This window comes from Anopheles gambiae, chromosome X (genome assembly GCF_943734735.2).
Source record: "Anopheles gambiae chromosome X, idAnoGambNW_F1_1, whole genome shotgun sequence".
NCBI lineage: Eukaryota > Metazoa > Arthropoda > Insecta > Diptera > Culicidae > Anopheles > Anopheles gambiae.
The window spans coordinates 21,431,907-21,457,263 of NC_064600.1; the positions used below are offsets into that span (position 1 = coordinate 21,431,907).

Genomic DNA, 25,357 nt, shown 5'->3' on the forward strand with positions numbered 1-25,357 from the left:
TAAACACAGTTAAAATACTACATTTTGAAAATATTTGATTGCTAGAAATAACCGACATACTCATCTTGGGTTCAAGGTACTCAATAGGTCAGCTAATTAGTCAATAGCTTAACCAATTAGTGGTACATCTCGACAACGATTGTCACGCCAAAATTGAAGACGATTACAAGAATAATCAAGAAATGGAAGACCTGAAATTTTGATGCCTTAGGTATGATTCTCAATCACTCGCCTTTTCCTAATTATCTAATTCAGGGGCCTCCAAACTTTTCAGCTCGCGGGCCGCATTGCTTCAAAAATAGCTATGTTAAGGGCCATTTGACACTACCTTTAACTGATGGGTGAACGTTTAAATCTCATTTTTATAACAAAAAACTAACACTACTTGTACAGTTTGGTATTACTAAAGGTTGATTTTTGTCTAAGAAAAGTAAAAAATACAATTTTATTTGAAAAAGAAATAATCATTACGTATATTTATATTAACTCTGGCAAAGTCATCGTGGGTCGCATTATAAGCTCTTGAGGGCCGCATGCGGCCCTCGGGCCGTAGTTTGGAGACCCCTGATCTAATTGATGGTGTCCAACCTATGGGCGGCTGACCACTTATGGTTGGTGACGCAAATAGACGTGATCTGCGAAAGAATAGATTTGTTTTAAGAAAATTAAAATTTAAAAGCATTTTAAGAAATGCTCGTTCTTCTTCTATTTGGCGCAACGTCCTACACGGACATGCCGGTCTATACAGGCTTTCGAGACTTAATTCATTACCACGCAGCCGGATAGTCAGTCCTTGCTACGGGAGGACAGTCCATTCTAGGCTTGAACCCATGACGGGCATGTTATTGAGACGTTCGAGTTGACGACTGTACCACGGGACCGCCCCAACTAGAAATGCTCATTACAAAACTTGTTGTACATATATTGTACAGTCTGCAAAATACACGTGCTAGATATAAGTGGGCCGCGGAAAACATTTATGTGATGCTAAATGGTCCGTGATCCTAAAAAGGTTTGAGAGCAATGCATTAGCACATAACTACAATATTGAATTTTAGATCGGAACCTGATATTCTATTATTTTATGTTAATTTGGTGTAGGCAATGTCGACTCTTTCTTTTACTTCCAACGGTAAATTTATTGAAACAAAAATAAAAAAGCAAATAATTCGGATTTTTTATATAAAATAGCCATAACAAATGAAAACAAACAGATTTTGGCCTCAGCGAAACATCGACAAAAATGGTCTGGCACTCAACGTGTTAAAACTTGTCCACTTGTATTTTATCAGAGACTTTAAGCTGGGGCTCGAACCATGTCCTTGTTGATGGCCATTTTCCTTTTTTGATTGATGGTTCTTATTTTATGTACAGCAATTGTTTATCCGCGAGCTCCGCGAGTTGAAATCTCATCCGAAATCTTTTTGAAAGCAGCACGGAAACCAAAAATGACCGCTTGCTGGTGCTCAAATCGCGCCTACACGACCCGAAATCTTTTAGATGTAAAGATTTCAGATTTTTGGGTTTACGCCTCCACTTTTCGGGTCCTGTACCGGTTTCTTAAGAATCGTCCATAATGCTGCTGGTGGAAGTGTTGCTCCGTCGCAGCGCCCAACGCCGGTGCTTTACACCGAGTCGGGTATATTTTTCCTTCGTCGACCGGTAAGTGCCTCCGACTATTAAAAAAAAGAGCGATTCTGAGGTTTGTGTTCGAATGCTCTTACTTTATTTAGGTTCTCATCTCTTATATGCTATTTAGTTGCTGAACGCATAACTGTAATAACTGTCAGCTAACTGTAATTATAACTATTTTGATAACAAGTTTTATTTATACTTAATGCGACATGTACCTATGGTTTATGAATTGCGTAAAGTTACTTCCTCGTTTGAACCATGAGAACGGTTGACTACCTGTTTATGTTTGTTACGTTTCTGAAGCGCGCGCTATTGCTTGAACTTTGTTTTAACTTGAAGTGTTTTAATTTGAAGTGTTTTACTTCGCTACATCCGCATATATGCTTTTACTTCAAAATGAGGTCGTACGCAACCGTCCAAGTTTTCCTGATTTTGGACATACCGTTCTGATTAAAATTACGGACCGCTTGATATTCCGGATATTCATCGCGTTATTATTTAATTTCTTTACATTTTGACCCTGGCCATGGTATTTTTACATTTTTAGATGATTACCATGATGTACTAGTTTCAATAAGAATGGTTTTTGACCCCTAGTAGGGCTTGATGACACAGTAAATAAATATATTTTCTCATTCAGTTCATCACTACAGGCATTATTATCAGTTTTACTTCAAACCGATGCCATCGTTATTTCTTCGATAAGTCATTGAAAATAAATCCCATAAGTGGTACAGGCAGGCCTTGACCGACAACGATTGTTGAGCCAAAAAGAAGAAGAAGAAGAAGAAGAAGAAAAAGAAGAAGAAGAAGAAGAAGAAGAAGAAGAAGAAGAAGACGAATTTCGTAATTTGAAACATGAGCTCGATACTGTCCGGAATATGAATCTAAATATCCCTGTAAATTCATGAATTTTTGAAATGTTTGGAGTTAGATTGGAAAGTTTTTTTTTCTCAAATGAAGAAAGTTTGTATAAATAAAGTTAGTTATATAGGGGTTTGACCGATAAAAATGTAATTAATAAGGAAATATTACAGGCCTTAAATCTAAGATCAAAGTTAAGTATTTTACACATTTGTTCAATAAGTCAACAACTACAAGTCGCTTACTTTTGGATTTGAAAATATAATGCTCGTTACATTGCCGTGTTTAGCGAGCATTATTCTTACCAACTCTTTCAAATGCACCTTACCCTCTAGATTGCGCTCCCCTTTTTTCTATTCGTAGCATGGTTGTTTTTTTCCTTTATCCTCTATTTCTTGAATTTAGCGCAACGCACTTGACATGATCCAAGTAGTCATGCTCAGAAAACCATGAACGTTACGTACAATTTCTGGAGATACATTTAGTAAGATGAGTCTATTTAACGAAATACCTAACGTAGTTAAGTATTCAGAAATACGAAAAAAGGATATAAAAAAAAAATAAAAACACTTTTTCTATGCACTAAAACCAAAATAAAATTTCATTGAAAATGTGTAAATTTTTCATTTTATTTTTTACTATGTGAAATATAGAGCAGCATCTTTATCATGGGCATCTTGCTTCACATTCTTGTAGCTATTTATGTCGTTGAATAGAAACGGAAAGAGATAAACAGCTTGGAAACATGGTCTCATGAAGCTAGTGCTATTCACTCAAGAAGAAAAAGAAACGACGAAAACATAACAAGAAAACACATAAAGAAGAGGCAAAAATGCTGAGAAACCATAAATGAAAAAAAATATGAAAGGAAAAGGGGAAATAAGTGCACGAAACGGCAAAATCTTATGAGTTTAAAAAATTTAAAGTAGTCTCACAATTTTCAATCGTTTACCGGTTTGTAACCTAAAGCTAGTGATCGAGAAAACGGGGGTAGTTGAGTGCGAGCATATTGTAGAAGAAACAGGAAAAAATTGACGAGTAATAATAACATTGGTTTGGTAGGTTGAATAGGAAATGGTTAGCAGAACGGGTAAGCAGTATGGAAGCAAGGCTATAAAACCGATCGGAAGTGCGGAAAAAAGCTTAGTTTTGGTCAGATTACCATTCCATGCAGTGCAGGTGTCGGAACGAGGTGTCGGAGACGCTGAAGTATACAGTGCATACGGTGTTGAAATCAGTGCATCAGTGAGTAAAATCAATACTATTTGTGTAAAATGAAGAAAGTCTTAAACGAAAAAAGTCATTAAAAACGTGGTGCAAAGTTATTCCAAATAAGAATAAGTAATCAATATATATATACATATATACATATATATATATATATATATATATATATATATATATATATATATATATATATATATATATATATATATATATATATATATATATATATATATATATATATATATATATATATATATATATATATATATATATATATATATATATATATATATATATATATATATATATATATATATATATATATATATATATATATATATATATATATATATATATATATATATATATATATATATATATATATATATATATATATATATATATATATATATATATATATATATATATATATATATGTATGCAATAAACTTACAGTCTACAAATTCAAAATCAACAGGCTTTCTTCAATCAACTGTATATCAAATCGTATCGTCAAATTTACGCCACCAAGGTTCGTGTTAGACAACTATAACTATAGTGTTGGAAAAATCATAGTGTGCAAGGAGAATGACTTTGTGATTAAAGCATTATTGTGATTATTGTGAGAGTTTTTTATTTTTACTTTTAGAATCACTTTAATTATGTTTGTTTCAATTATTTTTATTAGTTCATTATTTTTTATTTAATTTTAGCATTGATTCAACAGGTTTCTGGAGGGAATAAGCATCATGATTTTATTATATTACAATTTAAAAATAGATTTTATGTAAAATTAATATGAAAATAACAATCTTAATATTTTATTATTATTTTTGTAATTAATATTATTTTATTTTACTATTTCAATTACCTGTTTGTTTTAATATCTCATGATTTTATTTGTTTTAAAAAATTCAATTATTATGAATTTTTTTACTATATTTCTTACTTTTATTGTAACCATAACAACATTTTAGACCCTTTTCGACAACTTGCTTGTGCTTGTGCTCATGAAAGCTTGCTTAAAATCTTACAAATAATTATTTTGTGCGAACAAATATTGCTTAACAGTGGAATGTCCCTCGTAACTTGTATCACTAACGTTTTTTCAATAACAAGCATATCTAAATGCTCAATAAATATCTCTCTTAACGAATTGGATCTCGCATAATAAGCAACATCATTTCTCTTCTTGATTCACTTGATGATGTTTATCCCAATCACGTTCGGTTCTCTATGAGAATTTCTTTATTTTTGGTTTAGGCTGAGGCAGATGGGAGTTTGGTTATTAGAAATCTATTATAAATCGTTATCACAACACAATATATCTACAGTACGACAAATCTAACTTCTGAATAAGATACTTTTCCTTGACATTAGCCGATGAAAGGCGATTTAACATTATTATTTTGAGGTGCAGCGATTTCAAACTGTTTTCTGATGTGTCTCATGACTTGAACGACAAAATGAATTTACTCATTTGCGAGATATGCTGAAAAAAATCAAAACAATTGACATTTCGACAATTTTTCAAAAATGGATGAATAATTATGGCAAACAAAAAATTGAAGTGCATATATAGCCCCAGTTTGATAGCTGCTTATTATGTCCTTTAGCTCATATATATTCCTTATACTATATAATCTCGTATCATATATAATCTTTATACCAACACATTTGTCGTCCTGGAACCAATTATTAATCTTTTCATAGAAGTTATATGGAAAATAACTTCCCGCATAATTAGATATGCGTATAACGAGCAAGTCACTGCAACGGATCAATCTCGATGATTTCTGGAATATTGAAAAGTAACTATTTTAATAAATCAACCTACTTATCAATTTTAAGAAATTAATTTACTGCTTTTCAAAGAATAAGCAAAGTCTCCTTAGAATACCAACTACAATGCGTAATAACTTTTATACAAAATCAAAGCCTACTTTTTACATAGTAATGTGAGAAACTTCTGAAAGAGGTAAAAATATTCAGTGTGTTTTATAAATATATTCTCTACTTTCTACTTCGAAATAATAGGCAAAAAAAGATATTTGGCATGTATGCAACACATGTACTGAGTAAATACAAATCAATGAAAAGTAGGTTAACATGAGTAACGATTCTCAAGTTGGTAATCCATCGGCTCCATCCAGCTTAAAGCTATGTGAATCAAATACTTATAGTTTAAAAAACGTTTTGAATATGGTAAAGATGGCACAATTAGATAAGAAAAGTTTCAAAACATAATGAAAAAGGCCGATGGTAATCATTTGTGCTAGTTACATTGTTTGCTGTAATGGCGAAGACACCATAAATTGATAGAAAATGGAATCAACAATGAGCCAAGAAGAAAGTGCAGAGTGCGAGTTATCTGCATCTTCTTCAGTTGTTTTTTTTATCGACCATCATATTTACTATAACCTTCCCCGAGTGCGTATTGTTCCCTATTTGATTTCGTTTTTGAAGAGGAACGATTAATTAGAGGAGGGTTTCTGGGTCACTAGTAACATCCATTTATTTTGATTTTTCTGCCTATTTGGGAAAAGTGTTTCACGTCGACGTTTGTGGGTCATCATGCAGTACAAGGTTTTGTGTAAAACTTTCCTTTTCTACAATTCCTCTTTCGGAAAAAGCATTATTGCAGAGTAACTATACACATTGAGGAATCCGTTATTTTTAGCGCACTTGTGCCTATCTGTAAAAGTGGAACAGGTAAACAAGCAAAACAATGACTATCTTACTGAACCATTCTCTGGTCCGTAAAGTGTGAATAAGTATGTATATGGCCGGAAGAAATAGGAAGTGGAAGAATGTTTTCACTATCAATGAAATTTCGGTTGATTTTGAATTTACCTTGAGTAATACGATTATCATTGACAACACATACAGTGCCTACCACAACTATATGGACAGTCGTTTTTCACGATTTTTGTAGTTAAACCTTTGTAGACTGTTATATTTATATTTTGGAACGATTTTTCCATACGTTAGTTAGCAAAACAAAAAACAGTATTTCGAGGTGTCTTTATAGTTATGGTACGACCAGCACTTTTTTTTCGTAATAATTCGTGTAAAAACGTTTTAAAAACTTTGAAAAAAAAAATACACGAAAATGTGAAATAGTATTCTACACATCACATTCACTGTTTTTATCTTTTTTATCTCTCACGGATTTTCCGCAAATCGCGAAAAATGACTGACGAAAAATGATTATAGTTGTGGTAGGTGCTGTATTACATGAACACTAATCATTATTGAATTCATAAGCAATTAATCTATATCAGGATTCGTACTGCTGTGAAATTCAGGGTCGATATTCAATATGCAAAAAAATATTCAAAGATTACATGATGTTTTTCAACAGCCGTTTCATGGTGTATTTGCTTTATAATTAAATTTCAGTTTTTAACCATGATGATTAAAATCGATTTCCACCACATCGCAAAGAACTATCACACTCAATCCAGCTTGAGACGAGTTGAAACGAATGCTGAAGAAATCAATAATTATTACAGCGTTCATCGCGATAAAAAAGTGATAACAGTTGCACGAGAAATTGTCGCTCTCTACGTCTAGCAACCAAATATGGGAACCAACCAAAAATTGATGGGAACCAACGAATCGTGGGAAACCCAGTATCTTGTCGTTTGAATTTTGATCAGATATCTATTAAAACTAGAATTTTATTTATTGCCAAAGCACTCCATTTACTATCACGTTATTGTTCATCAATTCATCAATAGCCGGTCTCGTAGCACAGTCGTCAACTCGTACGACTTAACAACATGCCCGTCATGGATTCAATCCCCAAATAGACCGCGCCGCCATACGTACAACTGACTATCCTTCTATGGGGGGAATCAATTTGTCACTGAAAGCCAAGCCCACAAGTGGGTACAGGCAGGCCTTGACCGACATCGGTTGTTGAGCCAAAGATGAAGAAGAAGATTGTTCATCAATTAAAAACAAAAGAACGAATATATTTATATATAAGCGGTAAAAGGAGTTGAGGTCCCCTGTTGGTGTCGAGCAGGGGGGGGGGGGGAGAATATTACAATTGGCTTTGAATCAAACTCACCGTAACGGTTTGCCGGCCGGGGGAGGGGGGGGGGGGGGGAATTCTCGAGATCGACATCTGCCTTAATCCGGTGTCGCCAAAATTGGAAATTAATAAAATATTCTCTTTAAATGTGTTGGTCGTTAACCCGTTAATAAATTAAAATCAAAGTGATAAAACATGTATTGAATTGCCTTAGCATAGCTAGTAATGGCTCATTGTATCCATATAATACACGCCAGCTCTCATCAACAAGCAAGTTACGAGAGCGAAGAGGTCTCGAAGGCACGCAGATGCTGCTTTTCTCTAATAGACAACGTATAATTCGTTTTTTTTTTATATTTTAGCATCAAACACACATTTCTTTCCTTAAAACGGTGCTCGAGCGTCTGTAGGCCATGCAGAAGGTAACGTGAGCGATAACTTTCCATGGTTGTGACTCCTCTGAATTGGTCGTATTTTACAGCAAGTCTTGTAAACTTCCGTTGTATTGCCTCTATTGTGTTAATCATCGTAGTGCAATTCGGGAACCAAAGTACTGAGCAGTACTTCACCCACGTGCGAACAAGACAAATAAACAACGACATAATGTGTTGAGTCGCATTAATTTACTTCGCGCCTCTCGCCAGAATCTTTAGCGTCCTTGTTATTGTTATTGTTGTTATTATTGTGTTATTGTAAAGCGTGTGACTATTTATGTTATATTCCTCTTGTACCCTTACATATATCGAGAGGGCTTATGAGGTCCGTCGATCATTAATAAATATACAAATATACAAATAAGACTTAAGACGTTACTACATTATCGGAATTGTCGAAAAATAAAACCTAGCATCTTGTATGCCTTGTTAACAGTGTTGTCAACCTGTAAACGGAAATTTAAACTAAAGTCCACAGTAACGCCTAGATCACAAACTTCTTGACGACGATCAAACACACTGCCTAACAACGAATTACGAATTAAACTTGATCGTTTGTCCAAGTCTATGAAACGATATAATAAAGGGCTAGCTCGATATCATTTTTAGACACCATGTACCAAACACCAAGTATGAGCTTCTTCGTCCATGGGGCCCCTATTGGACACAAAAGTTCTCGATGAGACTACTGTACACATTGTTGTATATGCTGTAATTACCATCCACGAGGCCCCTAAATAGACGGGGCCCCCCGCGGCCGCTCAGTCCACGTACCATTAAATCCGCCACTACGTACGACACTGTTAAGCGAACGTGTGTACTAGTGATGGGTAAATTCAACAAAAATCCGGAATCGCTTCCGAATGACTCCGCCAAAATTGGAAGCGGTTCCGGAAGGTAGGTGCAAAACTCCGACCGCGGAGCCGTCTGGAGCCGTTCGGAGCCGTTCGGAGCCGTCCGGAGCCGCTAGTCGGCAGCCGGAGCCGTCCGGAGCCGGCGGAGCCGTCCGGAGCCGGCGGAGCCGTCTGGAGCCGTCCGGAGCCGTCCGGAGCCGTCCGGAGCCGTCCGGAGCCGCTAGTCGGCAGCCGGAGCCGTCCGGAGCCGGCGGAGCCGTCGGAGCCGTTGGAGCCGTTGGAGCCGTCCGGAGCCGTCGGAGTAGTTGTAATAGTCGGAAGCATTCTGAAGCGCATTAATTTCTCGATATTAGTGATAATTTTATTGTAAAAATCAGCTTACTAGTAAAAAAAATCTTCTTCATTTATTGATATGAAGTTTTTTTGTGTGTTTTTTTTCAAAAATAAAGCCAAAAATAATTGTTTGGTCCGTATATATATAGGAAAAAAAATGAATCAAATTTGTACGGTTGTTTACATCGGCTAACGTGTATGGTTTAGGCCGCACTTGTTTTTTACCCAATAACACGATGGCACATGGACAAGACAAAGAATATAACTATCAATCATCCGTCCATCTTTTATGAAAATAAAGATCAATAATAGTTTGATTCATAATTTTTCCCTATATATACGGAGCAAACAATTGTTTTTGACTTTATTGTTTAAAAAAAAATACAAAAAAACTTCAGAGCAATAAATGAAGAAGACTATTTTTTTTACTCGTAAGCTGTTTTTTTAAATGAAATCATCGCTGATATCGGGAAATTAAAGCGCTTCAGAAGACTTCCGACTATTACAACGACTCCTACAGCTCGAACTGACTCCGTCGGCTTCAACGGCACCGACGACCCCAACGTCTCCAAACGGTTCCGTTGGCTCCATCGACTACGACGGCTCTGTCGGCTCGAACGACTACAACGGTTCCGACCAGCTCCGGACGGCTCCGTCGGCTCCGTCGGCTCCGGACGGCTCCAACCGGCTCCGTCGACTCCAACTGCTACGACGGCTCCGACCGGCTCCAGTTGCCGACTAGAGGCTCCGACGGCTCCAACGATTCCGGACAGCTCCAACGGCTCCAACGGCTCCGACGGCTCCGGACGGCTCCGACGGCTCCAACGGCTCCAGCTGCCGACTAGCGGCTCCGGACGGCTCCGGACGGCTCCGGACGGCTCCGGACGGCTCCGGACGGCTCCGGACGGCTCCGGACGGCTCCGGACGGCTCCGAACGGCTCCGGACGGCTCCGGACGGCTCCGGACGGCTCCGGACGGCTCCGGACGGCTCCGGACGGCTCCGGACGGCTCCGGACGGCTCCGGACGGCTCCGACGGCTCCGGACGGCTCCGACGGCTCCAACGGCTCCAGCTGCCCACTAGCGGCTCCGAACGGCTCCGGACGGCTCCGACGGCTCCGGACGGCTCCGACGGCTCCGGACGGCTCCGGGCGGAATCGACGATTTGAATTTTTCGGAATCGGAGCCGGAGTAGCAATGCTCGGAAGCGATTCCGAGCCGTGGGTGCGATTCCGGTTACCCATCACTAGTGTGTACGTGTGTGTTAGCTAAGATCGGTTCGGCCGTTCGTCGTAACCGTAGCCACGCTCTCTTTTGTGCGAACTGTGAACGAATAAAGACGTCATCGAGCCTTTACTCATCATTTATATAATATATAATATATAATATATCATCATTTATTTCATTTATATATACGGATATATATATATTATATATTATATATTATAAATTATATAAATGATGATTTATTATATATTAAATATTATATAAATGATGAGTAAAGGGTCGATGAGGTCTTTATTCGTTCACAGTTCGCACAAAAGAGAGCGTGGCTAACGGTTACGACAACGTCCTCTTCTACGGTGCAGCGTTGATATGCCTACCTATTGGCATATAACTCCTCCGGGGCTAAGATTCCCCAAGTGACATTTTCGAGCAGATTGTTAGCGTTTTTCGAGTTGCTGGAAGCTTAAAGAGTAGGCTTAAAACTGGCTTAAAGAGCAAGCGATATTGCAGAGTTTAAGCTTATTATAACAGTTGAAACGTCAGTGTGAAGCGTTTTTTCTGGTGCCATTTTGAGAATTGTCATCACGTTGTGGACAAGCTACCGGCCCAAAACAAAACATGTGTACTCTTCAATCCGTACGAAACAAAAAGTTTATTAAAAAACACTCTTTCACGTTGATTTGTTGGTACATTCATTTCCCCGCTATTCTGATACTCCTAGATAGATCGTTTAATTCTTCTTACTCAGTGTTTTGGTTGTTTATCACCGAGGACGAAACTGCAAGCTTCCTGTTTGCCCAGCTTCTACCGAAGTTCTGACATAAACTTCAACGCTTCAACACATCGTTGTTCACTCACACATCCATGTTTTCAAGCGTTTATATGAGGCAATGGGTTAAATCGAGCTGTTCACGAGGAGTTTAAGCTAAAAATGTAGAACAGTTGTCACCTGGGTCAAGACGTCCTCGTCTGACGGGAGTAGCTAGAACTCAAGCTCATTATTACACTTTTTTCCTAAACGTTATAATATAAAGGAACTCTGTTCTTTGAAATACTTTGGAAGTTTTTTATTTTTAACAAGTTTCTCTTTTATGCGACCGTTCTCGTCAATGGTTGATTTGCGACCAACTTGTAATGAAACGATCGTTCCCAAATCTATTAAAGACTACTTCGATTACACGCGGCTACTTCGTTTACACCCCCTCTCGATCGTTCATCCCAAGTTTCTTCCTCAAGACTTTCAATCAACCAGCTTCTAATGCCTTATTGGTATGTAGCTTCGGAAGGGTTCGAATCAATGTCATTACTTTCAATCCAACATCCTGTAACAAGCCCAAGAATTGCCTCAACAAACCAGGAGGAGCTTCAGGCAGTTTTCCATGAAGAAATGCTACTTTAAAATCAGGCCTTGATGTTAACGATTCACCTTTGATAGCTTTCTTCCTAATTTCACAATTATAATGACTTACGTTTGCGCTGAGTTTTGAAGTTATCGGTTCTTCCCTTTCGCCATTTTCTTTTTCACGTATTCCTTTATTGCTTAATATTTCAAAATATTCCTCATTATTCTCTTCAATATCGACTAACTTTTGATGCACTTGCAAACCGTTGGCAGCATTATCTTTTCCGACCATTTCCCCCTCTTGCTGAAAACGGTCATTGTCCCGCTGTTCATGAAAAAGGAATTTTACATCTCGATTTTCAGAACCACAAGTGTCGTTATCCAATGAGATAAAGGCCAATTCTTGATTTTTTTTATATGGTTCTCGGCATGCGTCGCAACAATGTGTTGATTTTCGATCGCGACCGTCTACCATACAGTTTTGCATCACCATGCCTGTAGGTTGAAATCGAAAATATTCATTACGAGGCTTTAGTGTACTCACCGCTGTCATACACATATTTGCAGATCGTCTCCTTTCTAACTGCAACTCTAGCTCATAAAGATTTTGTTTCATATGAGCAACGCCAATTACATCCTTCTCTAGCTTCATTAGGGCTTTTTCAAAGCCATCTTCACGAGTGAAAAGCACATCGATTCCAGCATGCGTCATTTTCTTTACTGAAACTAAGTTACTTCTCAACTCAGGTAAATAAATAACATTCTTCATTTCTAAAATAACGCCTTCTTTCGTTTTTCCACGCACGGTACCTTCGTATTCTCCGACTAAAGTTACACCGTCTTTGGCAACATCAACGATAAACGGTTCTTTCAATTTTCGAATGTTTTGAAGGTATTTGATGTTGTTGATGAAGTGGTCACTGCATCCGGAATCGATTACAAATGAATGTATTGCTTGCTCTTTTTCTTCCACTTCACACTGAGGTTTCACCATGAAACTCACAGTTTTGCCTGCCACAACAGAGTTAGCATTTCTGTTTTCCATCTTGGATCGGCAATCCTTTTGCATGTGGCCTAATTTTCCACACCGGTAACATCTTCCTTTGAATTTCTTCATCTGATTACTTCCACCGATAAAAGCGGTTGAATTTTCTTCGACATAGTAGTCCACCCTGTCGACTCGCTTAGACTCTTCTCCTAGTAACCGATGTTTCACTATTTCTAATGAGAGGTCTTTATCTTGGATATTTTCAAGGGCTGTCACAAGAGCATCGTAGCTATCCGGCAACGTTAAAAAAAGTTGCGATACCAAATCGTTCTCTTGCATTTTCGCACCTGCATTTTTCAACTGTCGCACTAGCTCGTCGAATTCGGCAAAATGACTTCGCATAGAACACCCTTCCTTCATGCGTAACGTGGCCAGTCTTTTGCGCAAGATCGTCTGGCTTGCCCCCGACTTCTTCGCAAAAGTGTCTTCAAGGGCTTTCCACATTTTCTTGGCTGTTCCCTTTTCTTCGACTATGGCTAGACAATCGTCTCCAACAAATCCAACCAGCAAGGATTTTGCCTTCCGGTCCATTCGCAAAAACTTGTTCCGCGGTTCTCCGACCGCCTCAGGCACGTCTTCTTCGAGCGCCTCCCAAACTTCCGAAGCTTCCAAGAACAAACGAACTCGAAAACGCCATTTTCCGTAGTTCGTTCCATTCAGCTGGGGAATGCCAGCACCTTCCTTTACAGAGGAGCCCATAACCTAAAGGAACTCTGTTCTTTGAAATACTTTGGAAGTTTTTTATTTTTAACAAGTTTCTCTTTTATGCGACTGTTCTCGTCAATGGTTGATTTGCGACCAACTTGTAATGAAACGATCGTTCCCAAATCTATTAAAGACTACTTCGATTACACGCGGCTACTTCGTTTACATAATAGTTGTTCTTAAAACGAATCCTAACTATTCCCTAACCATTCCTAACCAATCATTACTACTTCACCAAGGGAAGAAGAAAGATACCTTTGTCAGCTGGTGTTCAAGGTTTTACTAATCGAAAAACGGAACATATTATAAAATCTTGGAATTATTACAACTTTATCGTAATTCAAATTAATTGATTGTAATCAAAATTCAACTGTAAATTTATAATTATTATGGAAAATTATTAAGTCGTTTAATTGTTTTCAGTTTCTTAATCGTTTGATCTTTCCTTTATGTCTTTTTACTCTTCTACTGTTTTCAAAACGCCCTTCTTTTACGTTATTGGCTGTAGTTTTGTTTGCTCGTGGTTGGGGTTTTGTTCTTATGTTTGGAATTACAAATACGTCCGTTGATTCATGTATGAGTGGTGGAGATGTTTTCTTGTTGTTTTGGTTCAATTGTCGCTTTACTGCATTTTCAAAGTTGCGTTTGGCTTCCGTAAAACGTTGGTTGGATGTTTCTAAAATCTGTGCTGGATTATTGTTGTTTGTCTGATTAAATGTCAGTTCATTTGGAGTCAATTTAGTAGATGAATGAATAGCATCATTATATAACGCTTCTGCTATTCTTATAGTGGATTTTATGTCATAGCCTTCATATTTGTGTTTGTTGGTATTGTGAATTTCGGGAATTGTGCTATGTGTTTTTTCGATCAGCCCATTCGATTCTGAACATGAAGCTTATTTTAATACTACACATAATTTTTCAGTTGGGTTGATCTGAAAGCTGTTTCGTGGTCAGTTATAATCTCTTTCGATATACCGTATTGAGCAAAATATTGGGAAAGCTTTCTCTGTACCTGTACAATATTTTTGTTCTTTATATGAAACATTTGAAGATGTTTTGAAAACGAGTCTATCAAAGACAAAAAGTTCACATTGCTAGTAATGTAAATATCCATTTGAATCCTTTCTAAGGATTTACTAGTTTATTGGTCGCGGAAATATCTTTATGTTGTATGGTTTGCGCTCATACTTGTGAAATTTACAAATTTTGCAGTTGTTTATAAATTGTTTGATCTGCTTTTGCATACTCGGGAAGAAATAAGCACGCCTAAGTTTACTTTCAACTTCTGATATTCCGCGATGTGCTCTTTCGTGTTCTGAAGATATAAGAAAATCTTGTCTTTCAACATCAGATACATCTTCGACTATAGTTTGTGTCATTACAAAATGGCCTTTGATTGAGAAATTATTTTTAAACGTTTCTTGTATTAGCTGAATCATTGTTTCTGGTGCTAGAATCGCTATTTGTTTGCCATTATGGAAATTTTGTAAATGAAATATGATATCTTCTGTTTCAAATCTACTTTTTGTTACTATTGTTCTTTGAAAATTCCGGAAGGGTGTTTCCGTTACCATCGATGCGCCTGCATCGGACATTTTGAAAATCAACTGATTTCTATAATAGTTAATAGGCCTTTCTGATATGTGGATGAAATGATCGCTTGAATCATCGGCTGAATGATTGGTCCCATCAGAAATAGTGCTTTCAGGTCTATTAGTTTCCAAGGAGTGCCTCTGAACAAACAAAGAATTTTGTGTTGATGTTTCATTAGCGTTAATTTCTTGTGGTATTCGACTAAGCGCGTCAGCTACAATGTTAGTTTTTCCTTGTCTGTACTTCACTTCATAATCGTAATGCTCTAACTCTAATCGCCAGTTGAGTATTTTTGAGTTTTTAAACGACGTTTTAATGAACACTAACGGTTTATGATCCGTTACTAAGGTAAACTTGTTTCCATATAAATATGGTTTATACTTCCTTATTGCCCAAATTATAGCCAGGGCTTCCTTCTCCGTAGTTGAATAATTACATTTTGTTTTGTTAAGCGTTCTGCTGGCAAAAGCTGTCGGTCTTTCTTTACTGTCTTGAAATTGCGACAAAACAGCACCTAGTGCGTAGTTGCTCGCATCGGTGGTTAATATGAACGGTAAATCAAAGTTAGGATATGCTAAAACCTGGTCTGAAGTTATGATATTTTTAAGTTCAATAAAAGCTTTCTGAAAATGTTCGTTTTCAAAATTTACTATTGAGTCTTTTTTTAAACAGCTAGATAAGGGTTTTGTAATTTTCGAATAGTCTTTATTAAATTTTCGATAGTAACCAGTTAATCCTAAAAACTGTTTTAATTCCTTTTGTGTTGTAGGCAATTTCCACCTCAAGATTTTATTTATAATTTCTGGATTACGCTTAACCCCTTCTGAAGTTATTATGTGCTCTAGAAAATATGATTCTCTTTTAAGAAATTCACACTTATCTAATTGTATTTTTAAATTGAAATTTGCTAACCTTTTGAGAACTATATCCAAATTTTTCATATGGGAATATAAATTACTACCAATTACAATGATGTCATCCAAATAGACGAAACAAATGGAACCAATGAGACCAGTAAGAATATGGTTCATCATTCTTTGGAAGGTTGCAGGTGCATTTTTTAAGCCAAATGGCATTCTGGTAAATTCAAAATGATCCTGTCCAGTGGAAAATGCCGTCTTTGCTTGATAAGCGGGATCCATTCTAATCTGATGAAAACCAGACTTCAAGTCTAACGTAGTAAAATAGGTTGACTTTCCTAAATTGTCAAGAATCTCATCGTTTTGTGGGATAGGGTACCGATCGCTTATCGTTTTTTCATTTAGTTTGCCATAATCTATAACGAACCTTATTTTCTTTTTCCCTGAGGCGTCGTTCTTTTTCGGTACCACTCAAATTGGCGAAGAGTATGGGCTAGACGAGTGAACAATTATTTCACTATCAAGCATTTCTTGAATGTGTTTATCTACTTCTGATTTGAAATGATGAGGAAATCGGTAAGATTTCGAATACGTTGGTTCGTTATCTTTTGTAACTATTTTGTGTTGGATTACACTTGTAGAGGAAAGCTTCTCACCTTCTTTCAATAACACCGAAGAATTTTGAATAATTGTATTCAACAAACATTCTTTTTCCAATATTGTAAGATGTTCTGTTCGGATTAAAGATGCTATTATGTGCTTATCTAATTTTTTACAATCGCGTATTGGAATAGGTGTAATAGTTTCGTAATTGTTTACTTTAAGATCGAATGTTCTTATGTCTTGAGGGTGTTTTTTACGTAAACTTAAAACGTTAACCGTTGATTTACCCTTTTCGGCTTTATATAAACCTGGCTTAATTAAACACCCTTTGTAAAGAGTTTGAAATGATGGTACAAACCATTCACCATTCTGTATTGTATTGATTGTAATTAAATGATTGCTCATTCTTTGTGATGGAAAATATTTACTGACAGGAATTGTAATGGCATGAATAGTAATAGCTTCCTTTGGATAATCGATAACAGTATTATTTTCTGCAACATATTTGGACCCTATAATTCTATTCAAATTATGGAAATTCACTAAGTAATATTGTTACGGCAAGCGTAATGGTAACGCGTCACCCTTAGTACGGCTAGCGTAAGGTAGAGGGCGCTTTCCAGAAAATTGACTACGTGTAAAAAGAACTTAATCATAAATCTATTACGCAGTTTAAACTGCTGTAGATTGGTATCGTGCAGCTCGAATTCCCACAAGTGCAGCTCGAATTCCCGAATTTCTGCGGTATATAAGCAAGTGTTTTTCCTGAATAAATTTAGTCCAGAGTTCAAAGCAACAACATCGTGTCTTCATCATAACCAAACATCCTCTTCATCAATAACATTTGGTCCTTCGGAAACCGGATTAGTGTGCGAGTGATCCACAGTACGCGTTTAGGGAAGTTTGTGAAAAGTAAAGTTTGTGCTAGAAAGTGAAACTATGCCCGTTGACCATTCTCCCGCCAAAGAAGTGGTTCCAGCGGCCAAAGACATGGAGGAAAGAGAAAGTTCCACCGTCAGAGAATTTGGCTCCGTTCCAGACATCACCAAATTGGACCGTCAACGCACTCACCTGGAGTGGCAGCTTGACCGTCTAGAACAGATGTTCGTCAAACACAGCACCGACGTTCACTCGCTGAAAACCATAGCAGACCGAGTGAAGGTGCTTGCTTTGGACTACAAACAATGGTACAGTATCGGACATTAAGATAGGACCCTGGTTTTTTCAACGCACCGTGCACTTGTTTTGCCACGTTACTTGTGTTTGGGTGTGTGTGTGTGTGTGTGTGTGTGTATGTGTGTGTGTATGTGTGTGTGTGTGTGTGTGTGTGTGTGTGTGTGTGTGTGTGTGTGTGTGTGTGTGTGTGTGTGTGTGTGTGTGTGTGTGTGTGTGTGTGTGTGTGTGTGTGTGTTTGTGTGTATGTGTGTGTGTGTGTGTGTGTGTGTGTGTGTGTGTGTGTGTGTGTGTGTGTGTGTGTGTGTGTGTGTGTGTGTGTGTGTGTGTGTGTGTGTGTGTTTGTGTGTATGTGTGTGTATGTGTGTGTGTGTGTGTGTGTGTGTGTGTGTGTGTGTGTGTGTGTGTGTGTGTGTGTGTGTGTGTGTGTGTGTGTGTGTGTGTGTGTGTTTGTGTGTGTTTGTGTGTCTGTGTGTCTGTGTGTGTGTGTGTGTGTGTGTGTGTGTGTGTGTGTGTGTGTGTGTGTGTGTGTGTGTGTGTGTGTGTGTGTGTGTGTGTGTGTGTGTGTGTGTGTGTGTGTGTGTGTGTGTGTGTGTGTGTGTGTGTGTGTGTGTGTGTGTGTGTGTGTGTGTGTGTGTGTGTGTGTGTGTATGTGTATGTATGTGTGTGTGTGTAGTAGAAAGAGAGTGCGCTTTTTAATGTGTATCTGCAAGTGCTCGGGTTTGTGTCTGAAAAACGTAGCTTGCCATTATGTCATATTGCGTTGAAAGTATTCTGATAATGTGTGTTATCATGTGAAACATCGTGCGTTTACACTTGGATAAAAGCTAAAGTTTGCATCAACAGTAGCTCTTGTTCCTCGGCCGACAACGCAGGTGTGCTGTTTCATGAATGTGCATGCGCAGCGATGCAAAATGGACACGCGCACAATAGCAATGAACTCGGCATTCCCTCACAGGTGTTTCTCCAGTGCACGCCATTGAAAAGCCTTCATGCATCTCTGCGTTGCACGTTGTGTGCGCATGGGAAACTTTGTGCGTGCATTGAGCTGGCGCGCAGTTGTTCTTTTCAATGTGCGTTTTGTTTCATGAGCGCGGCAGTAGTCTGTTCTCGATTTTGAAGGGAAGACGCTTACTCGCGTACTCGTTGATAGTTTTATCCATGCGATGTTTTCGCTGCTCGACAACGATGTAATTCATCACGTATAGAAGCAGAACGCAGGCAGAGCACGGGATCAGCCGTGTCCATGTTCTTAACCAGCGCGTTCTTGACGGTCCAAGCAAGCAATGTTAGTAACAATGGGTCGAGGTAAACGTTGTACCGATTATCAGCGCCATATGTAAAAGCGAATGGCGGCTGCTGGCATTAAGAGCAAAACGATTGAGTTCGTAATGGAACGATCGCGCACTTTTGTGGCAAACGCGCTTCGGACCACCGAAACGTGCTTAGACAACCGAAACGCGCTTGGACAACCGAAACGCGCAAGTCAACCGGACGTCTTCAGAAGACCACGGCGAAAGAAGACCGTAACATTGTTAATATATCGAAAACACACTGATCGCGAGGGCAGTGGTCCTGCTTATTACATCAAAAACCTAACCCAAAACACAAAAAAACTACTAACAAAACTATCCGAAACGACCTCCTTGTGAAACAAACACACACACCAATACACATTCAAACATACATAAACACACACATGCACACACACACATGTACACACACACATACACATACATGCACACACACACAAACACAAACACACAAACCACACATAAACCTGTCCCAACGGGTGCATGCTGCGTTGAAAACACTAGGGTCCTATCATTCTGTCCGATACTGTACGACTCGATCTTGGACGTTGTGAGCAACGACCAAGCACAGGAGGCAATCGAGCGATATGGCGTGTTCGACGACAAAGTATTCGAATTAAGCAAAAACATCGAATACCAGTTGGCATCGCAGATCCCATTGCCTACAACACCAAACCCATTTTTCGGCAGTGAGCAGAAGCCCACGACAGTCCCGGTGCGTGCAAGACTTCCCGAAATCGTGCTACCACATTTCGACGGAAATATTCGCGCCTGGCCTGCCTTCCGTGACGCGTTCCAATCACAGATACATTCGTCAGAACAGCTGACCGAATGTGACAAGCTGCATTACCTTGCTGCGTCGCTGACGAAGGACGCACGCGCGGTGATCGACGCATTGGAAATTGCATCCAAAAACTACGACGTAGCCTGGAAACTGTTGTCCGAGCGCTACGAGAACAAGTACCTCATCGTGAAAACCACCGTTGAGGCGTTATTCAACATATCGCCACTGAAGAGAGAATGTGCAGATTCTCTAAGCCGACTCGTCGACGACTTCGAGCGTAACCTTCGAATGCTCGAAAAGGAAGGCGAGAAACCAGATGCATGGAGCACGCTGCTGATGTTCAGGCTAAGCTCGCTGCTGGATCCAACAACCCTGCGTCATTGGGAGCTTCACCGGAAGTCTACGACCATCCTAACGTACAAAGACTTGGTGCAATTCGTCCGCAACCATTGCCATGTGCTAAAGTCTTTCTCCAAGCCAGCCAGCGGAGCCAGAACCGGATACACCATGCGCAGCAACCCTCGAGTGCAAACCATCCATGCTGCAACCAGTGCTGTGAATAGTGTTGCGTACAACGAAAATTGCAAACTGTGCGGTGTTTCAAAACATTTAGTGTTCCGGTGTGAATTTATGAACAATATGAGTGTTGCAGATAGAAAGCAACTAGTGCAGTCGAAAGGATTGTGCTTCAACTGCCTTTCTGCAGCTCATCGTTTACGACAAAGCACATCAAGCGGATGCAAGATCTGCCAACAACAGCATCATACGTTGCTACACGAAGCAGGGCCAGCAACTGAGGCGTCGGATGCTCCATTCACGAGTTCTACCTGTCCTCCTCAGTCCCTTACCCACTGTTCCATCCCGATCGAAAACAGTGTTGTGTTGCTGCAAACCGTGCTGGTCCAGGTAGAGGACAATCACGGACGATGTCATCTAGCACGTGCCTTGTTGGATTCCGGAGCACAACTCAACATCGTTACCAAGCGCCTTACTCAACGGCTGGGTGTTGCGAAACGGCGTGAGAATCATCGCATCGGAGGAATCGGAGAAGTTTCCGTGACGTCACAACTTTCGGCTGTGTTAAGGATCTATTCTTTAGACAGCGAATACACAGCGTCCGGAAAGTTCCACGTACTCAGCAAGCTCACTCGTGAGCTCCCATCAAGCCGTATCAACACAAGCAGCTGGCAAATACCTCGTCAAGTTCAGCTGGCCGATCCTTATTTTCGCATTCCTGGCCCGATCGACCTCATCATCGGCGCAGAGATGTACTACGACGTCGTTAAGGAGGGACTCATCAAGCTAGCCCACGAAAGAATGACACTCCAAAACACTGCTTTTGGTTGGGTAATAGCAGGTAGAGTCAATGTTCATGCACCTCCACCACCTTCATTCATCGTTGGACACGTCTGTAGTACTAGCATAGAAGAGCAGCTGAGCAAATTCTGGGAGCTGGAGTCATGCCGAGCTACCAGCACATTATCCGTCGAGGAGAGCAATTGTGAGAAACAGTTCGCAGCCACCACCACCAGAGACACCGATGGTCGATTCATCGTGCAGCTACCGAAACGAGAGGACAAGCTGGCTCTTCTTGGGGATTCGAAAGGGATAGCCACACGCCGGTTCCTTGCCTTGGAACGTCGGCTGTCCTCGAATGCCTCATTGAAGACAGCTTACACACAATTCATCGAGGAGTACGCAGAGCTTCAGCACATGACAGAAGTAGCCGAGAGCGATGCTACAACTTCATCCCCCTCATACTATCTTCCACATCACTGCATCGTGCGACCAGATAGTACCACCACTAAACTCCGAGTGGTGTTCGACGCTTCGTGTGCATCAGACACCGGAACATCTTTAAACGATGCACTGATGATCGGACCCACTATCCAAGACGACCTGATGGCCATTCTATTGCGGTTTAGAATGTTGAAATTTGCCCTGGTAGCAGACATCGAGAAGATGTACCGGCAAATCAACATAGCTTCCATCGATCGTCCGCTACAACGAATCTTGTGGCGAAATTCTCCAACCGAGCCGATACGAACGTTCCAGCTCAACACCGTCACCTACGGCACATCATGTGCTCCGTATTTGGCCACCAAAACCCTGCAAGTGCTATCTCAGGTCGGAGCTAGCACCCATCCCGAAGCGGCAACCATCCTCGGACGAGACTTCTACATGGACGACATGCTGACTGGCGTAAACAGCATTCCCGAGGGTCAACAAGTATGTCAGCAACTCATCGATCTTCTGGCTTCTGGTGGATTCTGCTTGCGGAAATGGGCCACCAACAACAGGCAGATCTTCGAACATCTGCCCCAGCATCTGCAAGATGAAAGGACGATTCTCAACTTGGATGCGAAGTCACCGATCATCAAGACACTCGGACTGAAGTGGAACCTTTCTACCGACGCCTTTGTGTTCAACATCCCGCGCTGAAACGCAGACAACATCATCACCAAACGAAACGCGCTTTCGGATGTCGCGAAACTGTTCGACCCAATCGGACTGGTTGGACCAGTTATCATCCAAGCCAAGCTGTTCCTTCAAGAGCTGTGGAGATGTCAGATCGCCTGGGACGAGCCGCTGACACCAGCACTACAAACCCGATGGCTCTTGTTTCGCGAGAAGTTGGTCATGCTGCAAACAATCCACATTCCACGCTGGCTCTTAACCGATCAACGAGCAACGAATCTACAAATGCATTGCTTTTGTGATGCATCCGAGAAGGCGTACGGAGCGGCGATTTACTTGCGTTCGACCAACACCGATGGACGTGTGACAACCAACCTCATCACTGCAAAATCCAAGGTGGCACCACTAGCAGACTCCCGTGAGCAAAAGCGTGTTTGCTTACCCCGACTGGAGCTTTTTGCAGCACTGCTACTGGCACACTCGTACGAGAAGGTGTCAGACGCCTTGAAGCTTCAGGTCGAGACCATCTTTTGGTCTGACTCAACCATCGTCCTGCATTGGTTGTCTGCAACTCCGTCACGCTGGAAAACCTTCATTGCTAACCGGGTGTCCGAGATCCAACACATCACTCACGGCAAAGAGTGGAGACACGTACCCGGAACGGACAATCCTGCGGACATCATCTCCTGAGGAATGGATGCGGATCAGCTGGAAACTTCAACCCTTTGGTGGCACGGACCAGACTGGCTGGCGCAACCATCAGAGGAATGGCCGAACACTCATCAACCTCGACCGGAAGAATTCACTCCGGACAAATTGGAGGAGCGACCAATCTGCATGGCTACACAATCCGTGGCTCCGAACGAACTTTTTAGCCTCCGTTCAACGTTCACCGGACTGCAACGTCTGGTTGCGTGGCTAAGAAGATTCCGACACAACACGAATCCTGCTAATCATCAACAACGCAGATTGGATCATCATCTCAGCTTGGAGGAACTAGCCGAATCTACACTGTGTCTAGTTCGCTTCGCTCAAGCTGAATCATTCCCAGAAGAAATCAAGCATCTATCGAAAGGCGATCCGGTCGGCAACAATTCACCTTTAAAACTACTAGCACCGTTTCTACAAGATGGCCTGCTACGAGTGGGCGGAAGATTGCGACATGCACCAATCCCGTTCGACCGAAAGCATCCGTACATCTTACCCGCCAACCATCCGCTGACGAATCAGATTGCAACTCCTTATCATCGGACCTATCAACATGCGAATCCACAACTACTGATAGCGAGCATGCGAGAACAATTTTGGCCACTGCGAGCAAAAAACCTGGCCAGAAGAATCGTCCACTCCTGCTACAAATGCTACCGTTGCCGCCCCACACCTGTACAACAACTCATGGGCGTCCTTCCAGCAGAGAGAGTTACACCAACGTCAACTTTCTTACACACCAGAGTCGACTTGTGTGGACCGATACACTATCGACACACATCTCGAAAGGCGCAACTCATCAAGGGCTACGTAGCGATTATCGTCTGTATGGCAGTGAAGGCTGTCCAGATCGAATTGGTAGCGGACCTGTCTACCAACGCATTCCTTGCGGCACTTCGACGATTCATCGGACGACGCGGGAAACCGGCTCTCATCGAATGCGACAACGCTAAGAATTTCTTGGGCGCCTCCCGAGAAATTGCCTCCTTGTCCAAGCAATTCAACCACCAGTGGCAAACATCAGTGATTAAGTCCTGCATCGACGATGGCATCCAGTTCAAGTTCATCCCACCTCGCTCACCCAACTTTGGAGGTCTTTGGGAGGCGGCAGTGAAGTCTTTCAAAACACACTTCAAGCCCACCGTTGGGAACGCCATCCTCACGAGCGACGAACTCAACACGCTACTGATCCAAATTGAAGGATGCCTCAACTCTAGACCACTTACACCACTCTCCAATGACCCATCGGATCTGGAAGTGCTGACCCCAGGTCACTTCCTCATTCATCGTCCCATCGTATCCCTGGCCGAACCATCGCTGGAAAAGCTGCCGTTCAACCGTCTCGATCGCTGCCAAAAGGTGCAGGAGTTTGTCCGTCGACTATGGAAACGTTGGTCAACAGACTATTTGTCCGGACTCCAGCAGAGAACCAAGTGGACCAAGCAGAAGGACAACGTGAAGCTGTATACCATGGTGCTGCTGAAGGAGGACGGGCTACCTCCATCGAAATGGTGTCTTGGCCGCGTCACGCAGATCATCAAGGGAGCTGACGACAACATCCGAGTGGTCATCGTCAAGACGAAAGATGGAGACTTCAAGCGTTCCATCTCTAAAATCTGCGTTCTTCCCACCGACGAACCATCCAGTTCATCCTAGTTGAATTAGATAATTCAACGCGGGGGAGTATGTTACGGCAAGCGTAATGGTAACGCGTCACCCTTAGTACGCCTAGCGTAAGGTAGAGGGCGCTTTCCAGAAAATTGATTACGTGTAAAAAGAACTTAATCATAAATCTATTACGCAGTTTAAACTGCTGTAGATTGGTATCGTGCAGCTCGAATTCCCGCAAGTGCAGCTCGAATTCCCGAATTTCTGCAGTATATAAGCAAGTGTTTTTCCTGAATAAATTTAGTCAAGTTCCAGCCACTCTCTTGTGCGAGCAGTTCAACCGGACGGACGTGTTTTTGTTCAACTCCAGTGTCTACGCCAACGGCCTCGGGAGAGAACGTTGGTAAGAAGTGAATATACCGTTACTTTTTGTGTGTGATCTCGGGAGAGAAAAAACCACAGTCCCAGCTGCGCGCGTTGATATTTTTTTCAGTGAGAGTGACACATACACACGCACACACGACACAGTTTGGAACGTGCGACAAGCACAGCGCTTTGGCGCCAAAAAAACGTCGCTCGCAGCGT

General features: G+C 40.8%; 1 protein-coding gene across 5 annotated transcripts in view; it reads left to right on the plus strand.

Moving 5' to 3' along the window:
* The first annotated feature begins 3,558 nt into the window (after positions 1–3,558).
* Positions 3,559–25,357, plus strand: part of LOC133391045 (uncharacterized) — a 36,452-nt gene continuing 14,653 nt past the window's right edge. For 2 of the 5 annotated variants that reach the window (XM_061640992.1, XM_061641012.1), the window contains exons 1-2: positions 3,559–3,744; positions 4,205–4,258. In XM_061640992.1, the coding sequence (XP_061496976.1) occupies positions 3,574–3,744; positions 4,205–4,258 (225 nt within the window). In that variant the 5' untranslated portion in view covers positions 3,559–3,573. The other 3 variants (XM_061641004.1, XM_061640999.1, XM_061641008.1) reach the window with 3 other exon arrangements.